The sequence below is a fragment of the Mesocricetus auratus genome, unplaced genomic scaffold, assembly GCF_017639785.1.
Source record: "Mesocricetus auratus isolate SY011 unplaced genomic scaffold, BCM_Maur_2.0 Super-Scaffold_100013, whole genome shotgun sequence".
Classification (NCBI taxonomy): domain Eukaryota; kingdom Metazoa; phylum Chordata; class Mammalia; order Rodentia; family Cricetidae; genus Mesocricetus; species Mesocricetus auratus.
In genome coordinates, this window is record NW_024429196.1 from 61874377 (window position 1) to 61890612 (window position 16236).

The window sequence follows — 16236 nt, forward strand, 5'->3', positions numbered from 1 at the left end:
AATATTTGGTGTGCACAAGCTAGCTAAAGGTGATTTTCGATTTTATGTTTGAGCAAACAAAAGACATCTGCCAACTTTATAAGTCCGTTTGGACTGCATAAACAATATAAATCTCTATCCATGTTATATGAAAGAATGGCATGTAATAACAAGTCATAAGATTTATTGTGTCGCATCCGATTTTAGAGGTGTTTCCATGTAGAGGGATCAGTGTGGGAACACCAGACCTTGAGCAGAGACCCACTTCCCCTTCTGCCTGGGAGTAGGCAGCTGTAAGACAATGTTTAGTAAAAACATGTTTACTAAAAATGATACAATAAGTTCCTGAAAAAGGCCTTCCCATGGAAACCACCCTGACCTCGACCTTGTCCAAAGACTAATCGCACCTTAAAAACCCACACACATCCACCTCTGGGGTCAGAGCAGAACCAGCCAGGGTAGAGGAGAGAGCAGAAGCTTCTCTGGTGGGAGCTTTTCTTAGGAGGTTTTCTTGAACCTTTTTGGAGCCTGTTTAAAGTTTTCTTTACATCGTTGAACGAGTCTCTGTGTTGTCAATCCCCGATACCCTCCGCACGTTCTCGGACACAGGCCGCGCAGCAGACGCGACAGATCAGCATATATGTTGCCTGTCTTGTAGTCTTTCGTGGTTTTTTTCCTCATGAGGTCTCCCCCTGTCAAAGATGATCCATAGTTTTTTGTTTACTACAGAAACAAAAGCATGACCTCTTTCCCAAGGCAACATATTATTTTTTTACTTCATCCTGAAGTTAAGACATTCTTAAAATATAATAGGTTGGTTTAATTTAACAGTTTCTGTGGAGGAACTGATAATGATTCACAGGATGTTAATATTAAATATAATTTATTTTGGGGAGAAGTCACTTACAGAAGAAACAGATGGCTGACACAGGTTCCCACTCTAAGGATACGCACAGGCTGCTCTTGTGTGACCCACCCTGAAGCAAGAGAGATTTCTGGGGTCTGGGCCCCAGATCTAGTCCTCCCTCTGACAAGTCCTCACCTGTGACCACGCCCAAACGGGCATGATCAGTGCTCAGGTGTGGATGGGGTGGCTACCTCACTACAAGTTTCCATAATCCAAGGTCTCATAGCAGCTATTGTTCTTTAATTAGCATTTAAAAAATTTAAAGTCAACAAAGCATCATACAGGATCCTGACACCTGTATATTTTTTGTTCACATGTCTTATTTTTGTATTTAATCTCTTTCTTTAAAGACTTCACTTTATTATTTTAAGTCATTTATTTTTTATGACTGTCTATACCCATTACCTTCTTCAGCATCTAAGCATATTAAAAATATGGTAACTGTTGGTAGTTTTTTTGTTTTGTTTGCTCTGGACCTGACTTTTTGTGCATCCTCAGCCTTCTCTGTGGGAGCCAAACCTTATATAGCTAGGCTCGCTCTGGCAGCTGGCTCCATGCCCTCTGTTCCCTGAGAGCACAGCTTCATGCTAGCCAGGAGCAGCATTTACCGCCCGAGCTCCAGGATGTTGTTGTGTTCTCAATGTAGAAGGTGTTTTTACCTAGTATATCAGCTGTTCAAATGTTCTGCTCCACAGCAAGGCCTTTCAAAGGAGCTGCATCTCTGTACACCATGAGCAGTGAACCTACCCGAGAGGCTGAGGTCACCAGAAAGCTTTCCCAGGCATTATATGGATATACATGGTACATGTTGGGCACCAAATGTAGCAAGCTTTCTCATCAGACTTTCTTGGACAGCCAGCCCACAAATAACGACACAGAGACTTATTATTAATTATGAAAGCTTGGCCTTAGCTTGGGCTTTCCCTCCGACTAGCTCCTATAATTCAAATTGACCTGCTTCTTTTAATCTACGTTCTGCTTTGTGACTTTTACTTTTCCTCAGTACAGCATGTCTGACTTGCTGGAGTCTGCTGGTGAAATTCATACGTCTAGATTCCTCCTCCTCTTCCTCTCTCTCTCTCCCCAGAAATCCCACCTATCTTCGCCTGCCTGGGTATTGACTGTTCAGCTCTTTATTAAGCCAATCAGAAGGCACCTTAGGCAGAGACACATCTTTACAGTGGGTGCAGACCTGACAGTGTGACTGCCTTAGTGTCACTCAGACTTCTGTCTATAACCCTTCCGCCATTCTCTGTAAATAACCTCAATAGACTCATCCGTTCCTGGGGGTGAGCTTTGGTTTGTATTGAGACCTTATGAAGAATAAATGTTGCCTAGTACCCCCTGGCAAAACTTCAGGTTAACCCACTGTTTAAATGTCCCCACTTAAGATCTATTCTCATCACAAAGGTTGGTGACAGATGTGGGGTAGGTGGTAACGACATATAACACTGAATCACTTTGACGTGTGGCTAATGTGCCTCTTCTGCCAGGTTGGCGCCCTTTCCTGGTGGCTCTTATTTATCCCATTTTCCCTGTTTGAAACTGATTTTAAGCTAGGCGCCTAAAATCTCAGCCCCCACCATCCCCCTTTTTCTGGGGATCTAATCCAGAGCCTTGGATTCTACCACCAAGCTAAACCTTCAACCCTGCCTTTCCAGCATTGTGATTTGGTCAGTGAACCTCCCTTGTGGCTCAGGGAACTTTCCTTGGATACCACAGTTTGCTATAAGACAGTAGTTTGTGTCTAAATACAGATGAAAGTTTTAGGGAGCTGGGTTGATTTTTGCTTTTCAGGCTAGGAATGTAATGTGTTGAAATACCTATGTGAATGTTTGCACAGAAGCAGATTTTCACACACACACACAATTCCATCCCCTGGCACTAGACTGTCTCCTTCTCTATGTCCCCCTTTTGTTCAATAGTCATACATTGTTTACCAGGTGTGGCGGCCATCAGCCCATATTCGGAACCTAAAAGGAAAAATATGATCACTGCCCGAAAGGTAAACACTTTGAGGTAAATGGATGTTTTCAATGTAATGATCTCGGGGTGGGGCAGCTCTACCCATCTAAGAGATGAGATTGAGATTTTAGAATATAAGAATAGAGGGCAGTGATGAAAGACCCTGAACTAGGAGTAAACCAACTGGCCAGTTGGGAACTCAAGAAAGTAAGCGTGTGTGTGTGTGTGTGTGTGTGTGTGTGTGTGTGTGTGTGTGTGTGCAGTGTGTGTGTGTGTGTGTAATTATACCAAGAAACAGGATTGTCTCATTCAGGCCAAGGTTATCCAGAAGAGAATTTGGATAGTGGGAGGAGTGATAGATCAGACAAGGCCACTCTAACCCATAGCTGCATGGGTTAGAGGAAAACAGAACAAACAAAGAAACAACCCCCCCATTGTTGTGTTGTGAAGGCACCTGTAGAGGCCACACCCTGCACTGCTTTTGGAACCATCCAGTCAAGGCATAGAGAGCTGTTGCTTACGATGTTCAAGCCTAGGACTTTGCCCGCTTCCTGTTGCCCTTCCTCTTACAGCTACAGCAATCGTGGAGACGATGTGAAGGATTTTCTTCCTTCTTTGATTTCCTGGGTATTTTTCCAGCTGCTATCTATGTTACTGCTGGCTCAAGGAATGTGTCCCGAGAACTTTCATCCTGAGGCATTTGTGCAGATAAAAGCATTAGACGTAAAAGTTTGATTTAATAACAGAGACACTGGCTACTGATTTTGAGTGTTGTCTTGGTATTTCTCTTTGCTAACCACCTCTCTATCTCAGCCTACCAATGGCAGCTGATGTGCCAGGCACTGCACCTCCCTCTCCCCCACCTAACCAGGTCCTCAGCCTGGACTGCTCATCAGTGAGTGCAGGACCCAGACCTGGAAGCTAGACCCGCCTCTCCTCAAGCCCTAAACACAAAACACAACCAGCCATGTACCAAGCCCCGCCCCCTCTCCTAAAGCCCCGCCCTAGATGACGCCTAACCTCTCCCCCTAGGCTCCGCCCATCACCTCAAGCCCCGCCCTCCCCGCTGGGACGCAGCGCGCGCCGTGACGTCTGCAGATCGGACTCCTGACCTGGCCTCCTCGCTGTGTGCTCGCCCTCGCCCGCGTCCTCCAGCGCAGGCCTGCAGGCTCCGACTCCGGTTTTGGGTGTGTTCTTACTTTGCGGGAATTGCTCCGCATGCGGCGGCTCGGTCGGCAGACTCGCAGGGCTCTCCGGTGCACTCTGCTGAGCTCGCTTCACCGGCACGCTCGCCGCTCCTCTAAAACGTCTGTTACTCCGCGGTTCCGATTCTCGCCTGGCCCGGGGACTCCCCGCCTTCCGCGAGTGGGAACCCAAACGCGCGTGCGCTGCTTCGGTGCTGCGGAGGGCTATTCTTAGAGAGCAGGAGTTAGTTACTTTGTAGGAGTGTAGCGACCAGTGCAATTGTGACTCGGGTTTCCGGGCATTTTGTAGTCCGTAGCTACAGCCTAACAGGAGTTGAGGATCGGATCCAATGGTTTCTGAAAGTTTGTAAGCTGAGTATTGACGCTTGCGAGGAAGCTGCATTCATCCTGACCCTCGGAGAGGATAAGACCTCAGTTGAGGCATAGACCGTTTGGTTTCTGATTTAGCAATCACTTAATTAACTGATGAAACAGCTTGGTATGTGTCCAGAGCTGGTCAATGACTCCTGCTCACTTCTGTGAGCTCGTGCTAGAGCGGAGGTTGTAGTACAAATGCTTGGTGCCTCTCCAGCACTTCCGTACACACGGAAGAAAGGCTTTACTTGTTACCCATTTACCTTCACCGGGTAGCACATCTAGGGCGGCCAGAGGCTGTGTGCCCAAGGACCTGTTTCACCAACACCCAGAGCTGTACTTTGAACTCATTTCTTTCTGACTGCCAGAGGCCTGAGTGTTCTAACTGCTCTGACCCCCTCCCTCCTCCGCAGGTGCAGGCCTGGTGTGGTCTCCCGAGTGACTGAACAATGCAGAAAGACAGTGGCCCGCTGTAAGTGCCCAATGCGTAGGAATAGAATCGTCCTAGAGCTTCTAAACCGGGGCATGTGACAGGAACCTTCAGCCTGGCACAGTCTAGGGGCAGCATGGGTTGTAAAACAATGCAGAAAGACAGTGGCCCACTGTAAATGCCCAATGCATAGGAATAGAATCGACCTAGAGCTTCTAAACCAGGGCATGTGACAGGAACCTTCAGCCCGGCACAGTCTAGGGGCAGCATGGGTTGTGGCATGATCCCTGGGTTTAATCCAGTTCAGCCCCTGGCTGGTTCTGTGAGTAGGCTTGTCACTCAGCCTCTCTCTGTTTCTATCTGTACAGTGACAGGAGTCGCCGGAAATGACCTTTCTGTTCGTTTCTTTGTGTGGGTGCACTTGGGCCATGTTGCATGTGTAGAGGTCAGAGGACAATTCATCGGAGTTGGTTTCCTTCTGCCCTGTAATGTAATCAGACTCAGATTGCCCCGTCCAGTGATTTTCGTGCTTTGTGTTTTAAACTTGGCTTCTCCCTTTTGCCATTTCAGGGTGCCTTTACATTATCTTGGCTTTGGCTATGCAGCCCTGGTTGCTACTGGTGGGATTATTGGCTATGCAAAAGCAGGTAACCCTTTCCTTTTCTGTTACTCTTTTGTCCATTGTCACCTTAGTCCAGTGACATGTGGGTCCCCGGGGTCCTGGAAGCCTGACTTTCCTTCACTCAGGTTTGCTTTAGGCCCCTGAGTGCAGCCTGTGTAGTCCGGCTCCTGGCTTTGGTTATGGTTATCTGGCCAAGCTAAGCCAGGCGTTTTTTTTTTTTTTTTTTTTGCCTGTTTACATACAGATAGGCAGAGGTGGTGGTGGATGGATGTTATCCTCCATTGCCATACACCAGCTCTCAATGTGCTATCTGTCAGCTCCTCAAGTAGGGCACCTCTTGTCTCTACTTACTCTGTATTATCTGTTTAACACCAGGTTCAAGCCAGAGCCTTGTGTGTTCAGACAAGCACCATATTGAGTCACACCTCCTAACTGGCTTGGTACGACCCCAACTCTGTGGTAGCCTCCCCAGAATCCCTCATGCTGGGAACCCTGTGGCTCTAAGCCTCGTTAGCTCTCTGAGTTTTCCACTGCAGGGGAGGGCAGTCTTGCAGATCCCGTATGTAATGTCCGATGTTACAAGCCAGATGTGTGGCCGTTTGCTTCTCCCCAGGTAGTGTGCCGTCTCTGGCTGCTGGACTCTTCTTCGGGAGCCTCGCAGGCCTTGGCGCTTACCAGCTGTCGCAGGATCCCAGGAATGTGTGGGTTTTCCTAGGTAGGTTTGTCCCAGGCTCTGCAACTGTGCTCCGCTTGGTTGTGAGACTCTGGTGGGCAGGTGTGGCAGGTTCTTTCCAAGTCACCTGCTTCTGCCAAGGTGCAGGTGGGTTTCATGGTGGAGAAGCCTGGGTGGTTTTCCTTTTTGTATACAGAATGCAGAAGGCTTTCATATAGCATGGATTTAATTTACCTGGTGAGATGTGTTTTAAACTGAGCTAGCAGTGTGTGTTAACTCCTGAAGTTTCATACTGAACGCAGACAGCCTGTTTGAAGCTTAGAGAAATCTCACACACCCCACGAGGCCTGAGTCCATGTAACCTTTTCCCCAGTTGGACATCTCCCACTTTTATGGTCGGTTAATTGTGTAAGACACAGACCCTGCCTTTGGGGAGCAGTCAAGCCCACTGGGAAGTCAGGTCATGTGACTCTGTGGAACTGCAGATGAGTGCCCTGGAGCAGCTCGGGTGGGGGTTTGAAGGGTGGGTGGGAGAAGGAGGCTTCTTTTTTTATTGTGTCTACTGAACAAAATAATATTCCAGAGTTTCAGTATCTTTATTTGCATAATGAGAATGTAGTTTTTCTTCCTCAATATATTTTTATTTAAATTAGAAACATGAATGCTTCACATGTCAATTCCAGCTCCCTCTCCCACCCCTCCTCCCTTGTCCCTCCACCAGCCTTCCTCCAGCCCCTCACCCAATCCTCACATCATTCCCCAGGGAGGTTGAGGCCCTCCTTGGGGAGATCTCCAGAGTCTGTCATTTCATTCAGGGCAGGACCTAGGCCCTTTCCCATGTGTCCAGGCTGAGAGAGCATCCCTCTATTTGGAATGGGCTCCCAAAGTTCATTCATACGCCATGATAAACACTGATCTACTACCCAAGGCCCCAGTGATTTCTGTGGCCTCCTCACGGAGACTACATTCTTGGAGTCTGGATCAGTCCCCTGTTGCCTCTCAGGCATCAGTCTGGGGTTCAAGAGCTCCCCCTTATCTGGTCAGCTGTCTTTGTGGGTTTCACCAACATCCCTTTGCTCATCACTCCTCCATCTCAGTCACTGTATTCCAGGAGTTCAGTTCAGTGTTTAGCTGTGGTTGTTTGCCTCTGCTTCCATCAGTCCCTGGAAGAAGGTTCTAGGATGTCATATAAGGTAGTCATCAACCTTATCATCAGGGAGGGTCTATTAATGTAGTCTCTCTGCTATTGCTTAGTTTGCCAGTTGGTGTTATCCTGGTAGATCTCTGGAGATCTCACTAGTGTCAGCTCTCTCCTCAAGCCTATAATGACTTCATCTATTATGGTGAGATGGTGGCTTCTTACAGTGATTTTTGACACAGTTTTCTTGATCTCCACCTTGGTGCTAGCTTTTGCCAGGGCCGTGGTACCTCTGTGCCTCTGATAACCACAGTGAAAGAACACGTGCATCTGTAACCCTCCCGAAGGGGTCTGTCACAGAGTGGGCTCTGCACACCAGCTTTGGGGTAGGAAGGGAGGCTGCACTGGGCTCTGAGTTCTTCCAAACAGCTTCCTCATGGTTTGGAATGTCTGACAGAACACTTCTACCTCTAATCCCAGCATTTTGCTCTCTTCAAGCCACCCCACTAACCAGTGTCACCTTTGCAGCCTTTGGCTTCCAGGCCATCCCCTTTTCCATTTCCCTCCTCTTCCAAGCTCTCCTTTCAGGGCTTTGGCTCCTGAACTGTGAACTGCCTAGGGTCCGTCACTTACTTGTGTGGGTCTGTCACTTACTTGTGTGGGTCTGTCACTTACTTGTGTGGGTCTGTCACTTACTTGTATAGGGTCTGTCACTTACTTGTATAGGGTCCGTCACTTACTTGTGTGGGGTCTGTCACTTACTTGTGTGGGGTCTGTCACTTACTTGTATAGGGTCTGTCACTTACTTGTGTGGGTCTGTCACTTACTTGTGTGGGTCTGTCACTTACTTGTGTGGGTCTGTCACTTACTTGTGTGGGTCTGTCACTTACTTGTGTGGGTCTGTCACTTACTTGTATAGGGTCCGTCACTTACTTGTATAGGGTCCGTCACTTACTTGTGTGGGGTCTGTCACTTACTTGTGTGGGTCTGTCACTTACTTGTGTGGGGTCTGTCACTTACTTGTGTGGGTCCGTCACTTACTTGTATAGGGTCTGTCACTTGCTTGTGTGGGTCTGTCACTTACTTGTGTGGGTCTGTCACTTACTTGTATAGGGTCCGTCACTTACTTGTGTGGGGTCTGTCACTTACTTGTGTGGGTCTGTCACTTACTTGTATAGGGTCCGTCACTTACTTGTGTAGGGTCTGTCACTTACTTGTGTAGGGTCCGTCACTTACTTGTGTAGGGTCCGTCACTTACTTGTGTGGGTCTGTCACTTACTTGTGTAGGGTCTGTCACTTACTTGTGTAGGGTCCGTCACTTACTTGTGTGGGTCTGTCACTTACTTGTGTGGGTCTGTCACTTACTTGTGTGGGTCTGTCACTTACTTGTGTGGGTCTGTCACTTACTTGTATAGGGTCCGTCACTTACTTGTGTGGGTCCGTCACTTACTTGTGTGGGTCCCTTCTGCTGCAGGGTCCTGCACATAAAGTTCACATGCAGTCAACTTTGACTCCTTTACAAAAGGAAGGCCCTCTGAGCTCACTTCCTCCTAAGTCACTGGCTTTCCCCTTTCCTTTCAGAGGCCTATCCTCATCCCTTCCTCGCTCATGAGGTGGATCCTGGATCCACTTCAGTCTTCATTTTTATTACCTTAGCTGTAGAAAGCGTTCCTCTCAGGTCTCACGGGTCTCTAGTCTGTGTAAAACTTGCTGTTTGCTGTTCAGCCTTTATTTTTTGTGACTGGAGTCTCTCCTCAACACAGGTGACCAATGCTTTTCTATCTGTTTTCCCCTTTGTTTTCTCTCTTCCTTTCTGACTAGTAAGCACTCTAATTAAGGCCTGGCTCTTCTCTCCCTTGACAGTGCTAAGGACGGTCTTGCCTTGTTTTCAGTACACAAATGGCTCACAAGTTTATCTGCTAAATCAGTGGTTCTCACCCCCACCACCACCACCACCAAGACAGGGTTTCTATGTATCTCTGGCTGTCCTAGAACTCTCTCTAGACCAGGCTGGCTTGCAACTCACAAAGGTCTGTCTGCCTTTGCCTCTAAGTGCTGGGACTAAAGGTGTGTGCCACTGCTGCCCAGCTTGGTTCCCAACCTTCTTACAATTCCTCATGTTGTGGTGACCCCCAACCATACAATTATTTCATTGCTACTTCCTAACTATAATTTTGCTACTGTTATCTTACTATAAATATCCAATATGCTGCTTGTCTGATATGGGGTCACGACCCGCAGGTTGAGAACGTCTGTGTTAAGCTTCTCATGCATGCAGATGTTTAAGCACATCTGTCAGGTCCACACACTTTCATGAGCACCCTGTCTTCTCCATGCATTCACCTTTGGGTTCTTCTTGCCCTCAGCCTCTGTCACTCAGCCCTCAGCAGCACTGCCTTCCTCCCCATCTCCATGGCCACCGCCTTCCTAGGCCTAGCTCTCTCCACTACTAAGCTGTGTCTGCAGATGTTTCCTTTTTTTTTTTCCTTTTGGTTTTTCGAGACAGGGTTTCTCTGTAGCTTTGGAGGCTGTCCTGGAACTAGCTCTTGTAGTCCAGGCTGGTCTCAAACTTACAGAGATCCGCCTGCCTCTGCCTCCCGAGTGCTGGGATTAAAGGTGTGCGCCACCAACGCCCGGCTTTTTTTCCTTTTTTGAATTTGGAAACCAGAGTCTCATTAAGTCGCCCAGGCTGTCCTTGAACTTATGACCCTCCTTCAGTCTCCTCAGTTCCCAGACTACAGACACACACCACCACCTGCTCTGGTTGCAGATACTGGCTAAGTCTTCCCTAGTTAGCCCTTTTGTAATATTCCCGAACCATCTGTCTGCTTCCTGCTAGGTCATGTGTGTAGCAATTGCTGTAGCACCAATTAGACTTGTATGTGAATCTTTAAGCCAGCTTGGATCTTGAGGCTGGAAACACTAGAAGGTTGTAGATATCATTGAGTACAGTCAGCTTAGCATACATATACAGTCAATGTTTTTCTGTGGAAACACTTGGTAGCCAGCAGTCAGAGCACGTAGGGTAAAGAAACTGTGTGGTGGTTTTGTGGAAGTAAAAGTGTGTAGGTCTGAAGCCTGGGTTTTACAGAACGATGGTGGAATTGAGGCCAGAAAGGCAGGCTGGGGGGGGAGGGTGACAGACTTTCAGACAACCAGTGCTCCTGGTTTTAGAGAGCTGTCATGATAGATGGCACGGTTGTAAGAGTGGCCCAACTCTTCGTGATGGGGTGTTTACACCACGAGGGGCCAGGAAACCGATAGTTGGAGACATGGGGTGGGCATAGCCTTCAAAGCCTCATTTTGGTGACCTGTCCACTCCCTAAGCTCCAAAGTAGTGCCCTAAGATGAGAACTAAGCACTCGAAATGTCAATCTGGGGACAGTTCAGGGTTAACCATAGCAGAGTGTGAAGGGCCAGTATTTGTATTTAGACCTGAATATTGTATACCGTAGTCAGGCTCAGCTCTCGCTCTCTCTCTCTCTCTCTCTCTCTCTCTCTCTCTCTCTCTCTGTCTCTCTGTCTCTCTCTCTCTCTCTCTCTCTCTCTCTCTCTCTCTCTCTCTCTCTCTCTCTCTCTCTCTCTCTCTCTCTCTCTCTCTCTCTCTCTCTCTCTCTCCTCCCCCCCCATCAATCTATCTCGGATGGAGTCTGGGTCTGGGCCTCTAAAGGTGAGTGGGTCCTCCCTGCCCTCCCGTGCATGTAGGGTGTGCTGACTTTTTGACTTAATCTTTCTCAGCTACATCCGGGACCCTGGCTGGCATCATGGGGATGAGATTCTACAACTCTGGAAAATTTATGCCTGCGGGTTTAATCGCAGGTGCCAGGTACTCTGCATTCCATTTCTCTTTACCCTGAGAGTGGTTGGTTTGCACTCAAGACGCTGCATACATCAGAAACGAGCTCACTTTGCTGTGCCCGATCCTAGACTTCAACTTCAATTTTTAAAAGGTTGTACATAAGTAGGAAAGGCTGCAAATGCAAACGCCTCTGTAGCTGATGTAGCACGTGTATGTTCATGCGTCATAGACATGATCTTGAATGTGCTCTCTGGACTGTCATAGACTCCCCTACATGGTGCTGTCAGAAGCCTCTGACCAAACGCTTGGGTGTGGCTGTGAGATGCCCATGTTGGTTCCCTGTTTCTTAGTTACTTGAGCCCTTTATTGAAAGTTTTGCTGAAAGGGAATTTTTTTTACTGAATCCCATTTTCCAATTTTAATTGTGAAACCTGAAACCAAACTGTCTTAAAGTGATAAGTTCTTAAGTATAATAATCACATTCTGAAGTAGGAGGATTAAACAAAACAAAAACAAAAATAAAAGCGACAACAACAAAACCTATCTCAGGAAAATAGATATTTGCTTCTCTTTGGCTATGGTTATGTTGTTGGTCGAAGTCTTTTTTGTTGTTTTGTTTTTTTCCAAATTCTGGCTGTCCTGGAACTAACTCTGTGGACCAGGCTGGCCTTGAACTCACAGAGATCCTCCTGCCTCTGCCCCTCAAGTGCTGGGATTAAAGGCACCCAGAGGTCTTTTACACTGGAAACATAACAGTCGTAGTAGGCCAAGGTCATGACCGCTAAACTGGGAGGCAAAGACCTACTTGGCCCTGTGACCCCTAAAGCCTTACTTGGTCTCTCTTGCCCTCATTTCCTCAGCGCTTTCAAATCATTGGCATTGGACTTGAGTACCCTGTGCCACTGGAAGACTTGGCGTGGGTTTTCTGGGCCTCCTTGGGGAATGATGTTGTCTTCCAACTGCTGCTTTCTCACGTCTCTTCATACACAGTTGTGAGGGAATTGCAGGCCTTGATCTTTTAAAGAAACAGCCACTGTTGTGTCCTTTCCGTAATCACTTGTTTTTTTTCTTTGACAGTTTGCTGATGGTTGCCAAACTTGGAATTAGCGTGTTAAGTTCTCCTCATCCATAGCAGCCAAACCCCTCTTTGGGCTCATGAAGAGTTGAAACTCTCCAAACTTCCACATTTACAATGTCTGAAGAAAAAAGTGCAGCACATTTACATATTCTGACATTTTTCCAATGTACACCGAGCACAATGAGGTGACAGTGAGCTTTTACTGTTGTAACTGCTCAGGGTAGCGAGTGTCTAACCTGGGAGCAGATGTTGCCCTCATGCAGTTTTATTCTTGTGGGATGGCATCTCTCCTTTCTGTAATAGTAGACAAGGGTAAAATGTGGGGTGTCAGCACTGGGGGCATCAGAGCCACGTGACCTGCCCAGAAGTGTGTGAAATTTCTTGGTGACATTTGTGATGTGGGATCTTTTGCATAGCTCTGCTAAGAAATTATGTTATAATGAAATACCAGTGAAAATAAAGCTTACTATTAAGAACATTTCTTTGGTGTCGCCTTCGGCGGAGTGTCTGGGTGTAGCCTGTGATGTGGGTAGCAGGACAGCGCATAGTGAACATCACACTTAGGGATTTCCCATTTGGAATGACTAAGGAAGGTTATTGTTTGTCTGTACATTGCCTGGAAGCTTGTTTTAAAAATGATTTGTGCCAGGCATTGGTGACGCACGCCTTTAATCCCAGAACTCGGGAGGCAGAGGCAGGTGGATCTCTTGAGTTCAAGGCCAGCCTGGTCCACAGAGCGAGTTCCAGGACAGCCAGAGCTGTTACACAGAGAAACCCTGTGCTGAACAACCAAAAAACCAAAAACACACCAGAGGGGAGGCAGGGAGAAAGAAAAAAGATTTGTGAACTACCTGAATGTAGTGGGGCATGGCTATAATTCTAGTACCTTAAATACAGAAGCAGGGTGATCTGTTCAGGGTCATAGTCAAGTTTTGTAATTTTGAAGCTAACCTGTACTACATGAAACCTGTCTCAAAAAAAAAAAAAAAAGCAAAACAAAAAACTAAAACCAAAACCAAAAACAAGCATGCATGCAAAAACCTTTGAAAATTCCTAAGATAGGACTGTAATGGAAACAGACTTAATGTCACACCTGTGCTTTAGTGCTTGACAGCAGGCTTAGTCCCTGTGGAAGCTGAGCTACCCAGCTGTGCTCACTGCTGCGCCTCTACCTTCTGAGCGCTAGGATTAGGGATGTTTCCCATCCACCATCCATCTCATCCTTAAATATGGTCTGGAAATCTACACCACGTTTATAGCAGATAGGATGTGTCTTTTTTCTATTTTTTTTTTTTTTTTTGGTTTTTTGAGTCATGGTTTCTCTGTAGTTTTGGAGCCTGTCCTGGAACTTGATCTGTAGGTCAGGCTGGCCTCTAACTCATAGACATCCATCTTCTTCTGCCTCCTGAGTACTGGAATTAAAGGTGTGTGCCACCACCACCTGGCCAGATAGGATATGTCTTGACATGTCTGTCTTTTTTTTTTTTTTTTTTTTTTTTTAGGCAGGATCTTTCTATATGCCCCAGAGAGGCCTTGAATTCACAATTCTTCATTTTCACGAGTGCTGGTATTACAGGATTTAGCATTCTTGAATTATAGTGCCCAGGATTTTATGCAACTGATCAGGGTACTGTATTATGGACTGCATGTTTCTGACTGTTTTCTCACTGAGACCCCAGGTCTTTTTTTTTTTTTTTTTCTCATGTTCTGCTGTAGTGACTGCTGGGAGAAAGGACTTGATTTATAGTTCCTTGTCATAGTGCTTGCCTTCCAATGTAGTTGTACCAAACCCATGACATAAATAACAGTATTAAAACCATTTACAGTTGAGTGGTGTGTAGTGTGGGTTCATTCTCTGGAGATTTAGATTTAAGTAATTATTTTGAGTGTGGTTATGCCATGTTGCCCAGGCTTGAATGTTGTTTGTGGTGCTGAGGATCAAATGTAGGGTCATGCATGAACTAGGTGATGAGGGAGGGTGGGAGTGGGCGGGATACATGGGACATGACAGGGACAGGGGAGGGAGAGCAGCCACGGGGTAGGGGTGATGGGAAAGAGGAGAGTCACAGAAACACCCTTCAAAAATGTCAGAACGATACTGAGCATACTACATGCTGATTAAAAAAAACATAAAAAAATAGTCACAACAAAATGGACCACAGAATATAAAGTTTAATAATAGAAAAATACACTAGTTAATCCTGTATATATTCAGAGTTCATGTTTCTCAGAAACACCACGGAATTTTTATTAGCCTTGAGACAATAAAATTGTACAAATACACGTAACCATCAGCACTAGGATAAATTACTATTTCAAGTTTAACATTTTAAACATGCAAAATATGAACAACTATGTCTTCTATACAAAAATATATGATTTGATAATGTGCCTCTGGGCAACGCCTACAAAATGATGTCAGTCATATCAGCATCTATTACAAAGCCATAAATACATAAAAATATCAACAGGCAATAACATTATTCTTTCAAAAGAATATACAGTACTAATCATGTCCAGCCCAGCAAATGGTAGGTTTAAAGTAGTCCTAACTTCAAAATATCTGTAAAAAAAAAAAACTTCGTAATAAAACTAAGCAAAACAATGAACTACATGAAACCCTGCCACGGCAGCTGAGCATGTTTGCCCGTGGCTGGAACGTGAGGTCAGAACCTAGTTAGTGTCCTGCAGCAGCAAGTTTGTCTGGGGACCAGCTGGCACACTTCACCTTTGTGTCTGGTAGGAACACAGAAACAGGAGTTGGAGAGTCCAATGGACAGGCATCAAAAGGTTTCCAGAATATCCTTACTGACAAGGTGACAAAAACCCTGGTGTGATTAATGTAGAACTTACCCAGCTACAGAATCTGATGGTCACCGTGAGTTCAGTTTGGTCAAGGTCCAACAACAGTACTAGAATCAGACTGCTCATCTCTAGAGGCTGGAGAGAAGTTTATTTCCTGCTAAGATATGCTGCTTACATGTGCCCCATCGCTCATCTCAGTTCCAAATGTAGGAAGCCAAAAGATAGCTTCCGTCTTTCTGACATTGCCAAGGTGGGGAAGCAGAGCCTCGGCCAAGCCCGCCCAGGGGCCTGCCTCACGCTATGGAACGTGAGCAGAGGCAAACTGCTTGGACCATTTGGTCTCTGCAGTGACCAGAATCACAATAGCTTAGGCTAACTAGACAGCAAGTAAGAGCGAAACTGTGCACTTGCTGCCCAGAGTCGTATCTTTAAAAGCTTATGCACTTATCTAGTAATTTGTAGGTCAAATACTTGGTACTTTGGCAAATAGTTTATTCAATACTCTGTAAAGTCCCGCTCGAAAACCTCAGCAAGGTGCTGCATCGGGCACTGTAAAGACAGCGCATTGCATTTCCAGGAAAGGAAGCAAACCTGAGCCAACCGCTGCTCTCCGAGGTACCCATGACGGCGTGTTTCTTGTGGAACTCAGTGGAAATAGACTCTGTAGACATCTCCCAGGGCTAGGGGCTTGGTAGTCCTCTGTGGAGCGATGCTTCCGGGTTTTCACCTCTCCTACCGGTGGCCTCCATACTTAGCCACCCAGTCCGTCCTCCCGTGCACTGAGGGTACCGGCTGTGTGCGGTTCACAATGTGGAGATTTTTTGCTGTGGGATTGTAAGTTCTCCCTGAAAACTGGCCTCGGCTGGGTTTTGTGTTCCAGGCATATTCTGAAAGAGATCAGAATTTCATTCATTTGATTATCAAGTTCAAAATAAAGCAACTCATCTTCATTTTGTAGGGAAGTGTGGATTTGTCTTTAAAAGCTGTAGAGCAAATGTGAAGGTTTGCATTTAGTTCAGGTTCGGTGTCTTTTTCTTTCTTTCTTTCTTTCTTTTTTTCAGGCCAGTTCTTGCTATGTAGCTCACACTGTAACTCACTTCGTAGCCCAGGCTAGCCTCATCCAGGGTCAGTTCATCTTTACTCTCCCAGCAATAATTACAGGGGTTCACCATCATGCTGGCTAAAGCAGAAACTCCAGTGGGGTATTACACAGACAGACATTAACTAGAATTTTCCATGGTATAAGAGCCAGCATTTCTGATTTGTCATTTAGATGCTGCC

The 16236-nt window shown here is 46.4% G+C and overlaps 2 protein-coding genes across 6 annotated transcripts in view; one reads left to right on the forward strand and one right to left on the reverse strand.

Annotated features, from left to right (window-relative positions):
• Nucleotides 1–3911: 3911 nt before the first annotated feature.
• Nucleotides 3912–12628, forward strand: LOC121143621 (transmembrane protein 14C). Its single transcript, XM_040755870.1, has 6 exons — nucleotides 3912–4038; nucleotides 4824–4882; nucleotides 5411–5487; nucleotides 6076–6177; nucleotides 11012–11099; nucleotides 12150–12628. Exons 2-6 carry the CDS (start codon nucleotides 4860–4862, stop codon nucleotides 12202–12204), a joined length of 345 nt encoding a protein of 114 aa, XP_040611804.1. The 5' UTR covers nucleotides 3912–4038; nucleotides 4824–4859; the 3' UTR covers nucleotides 12205–12628.
• Nucleotides 12629–14304: 1676 nt separating this feature from the next.
• The window catches only part of Mak (male germ cell associated kinase), a 41999-nt gene continuing 40067 nt past the window's right edge, over nucleotides 14305–16236 (reverse strand). For all 5 annotated transcript variants that reach the window (XM_040755872.1, XM_040755876.1, XM_040755874.1 and 2 more), the window contains one exon: nucleotides 14305–15842. In XM_040755872.1, coding sequence (XP_040611806.1) covers nucleotides 15688–15842 — 155 coding nt within the window. In that variant the 3' untranslated portion in view covers nucleotides 14305–15687. The remainder of the gene's footprint in view (nucleotides 15843–16236) is intronic.

Excerpts from the sequence above, each read along its gene's own strand:
- LOC121143621 (XM_040755870.1), top strand. The coding sequence starts at position 4,860 with ATGCAGAAAGACAGTGGCCCGCT. Across the intron at positions 4,883-5,410 it reads CAGAAAGACAGTGGCCCGCT|GGTGCCTTTACATTATCTTG; the intron begins GTAAGTGCCCAA and ends TTGCCATTTCAG. Across the intron at positions 11,100-12,149 it reads GGTTTAATCGCAGGTGCCAG|TTTGCTGATGGTTGCCAAAC; the intron begins GTACTCTGCATT and ends TTTCTTTGACAG.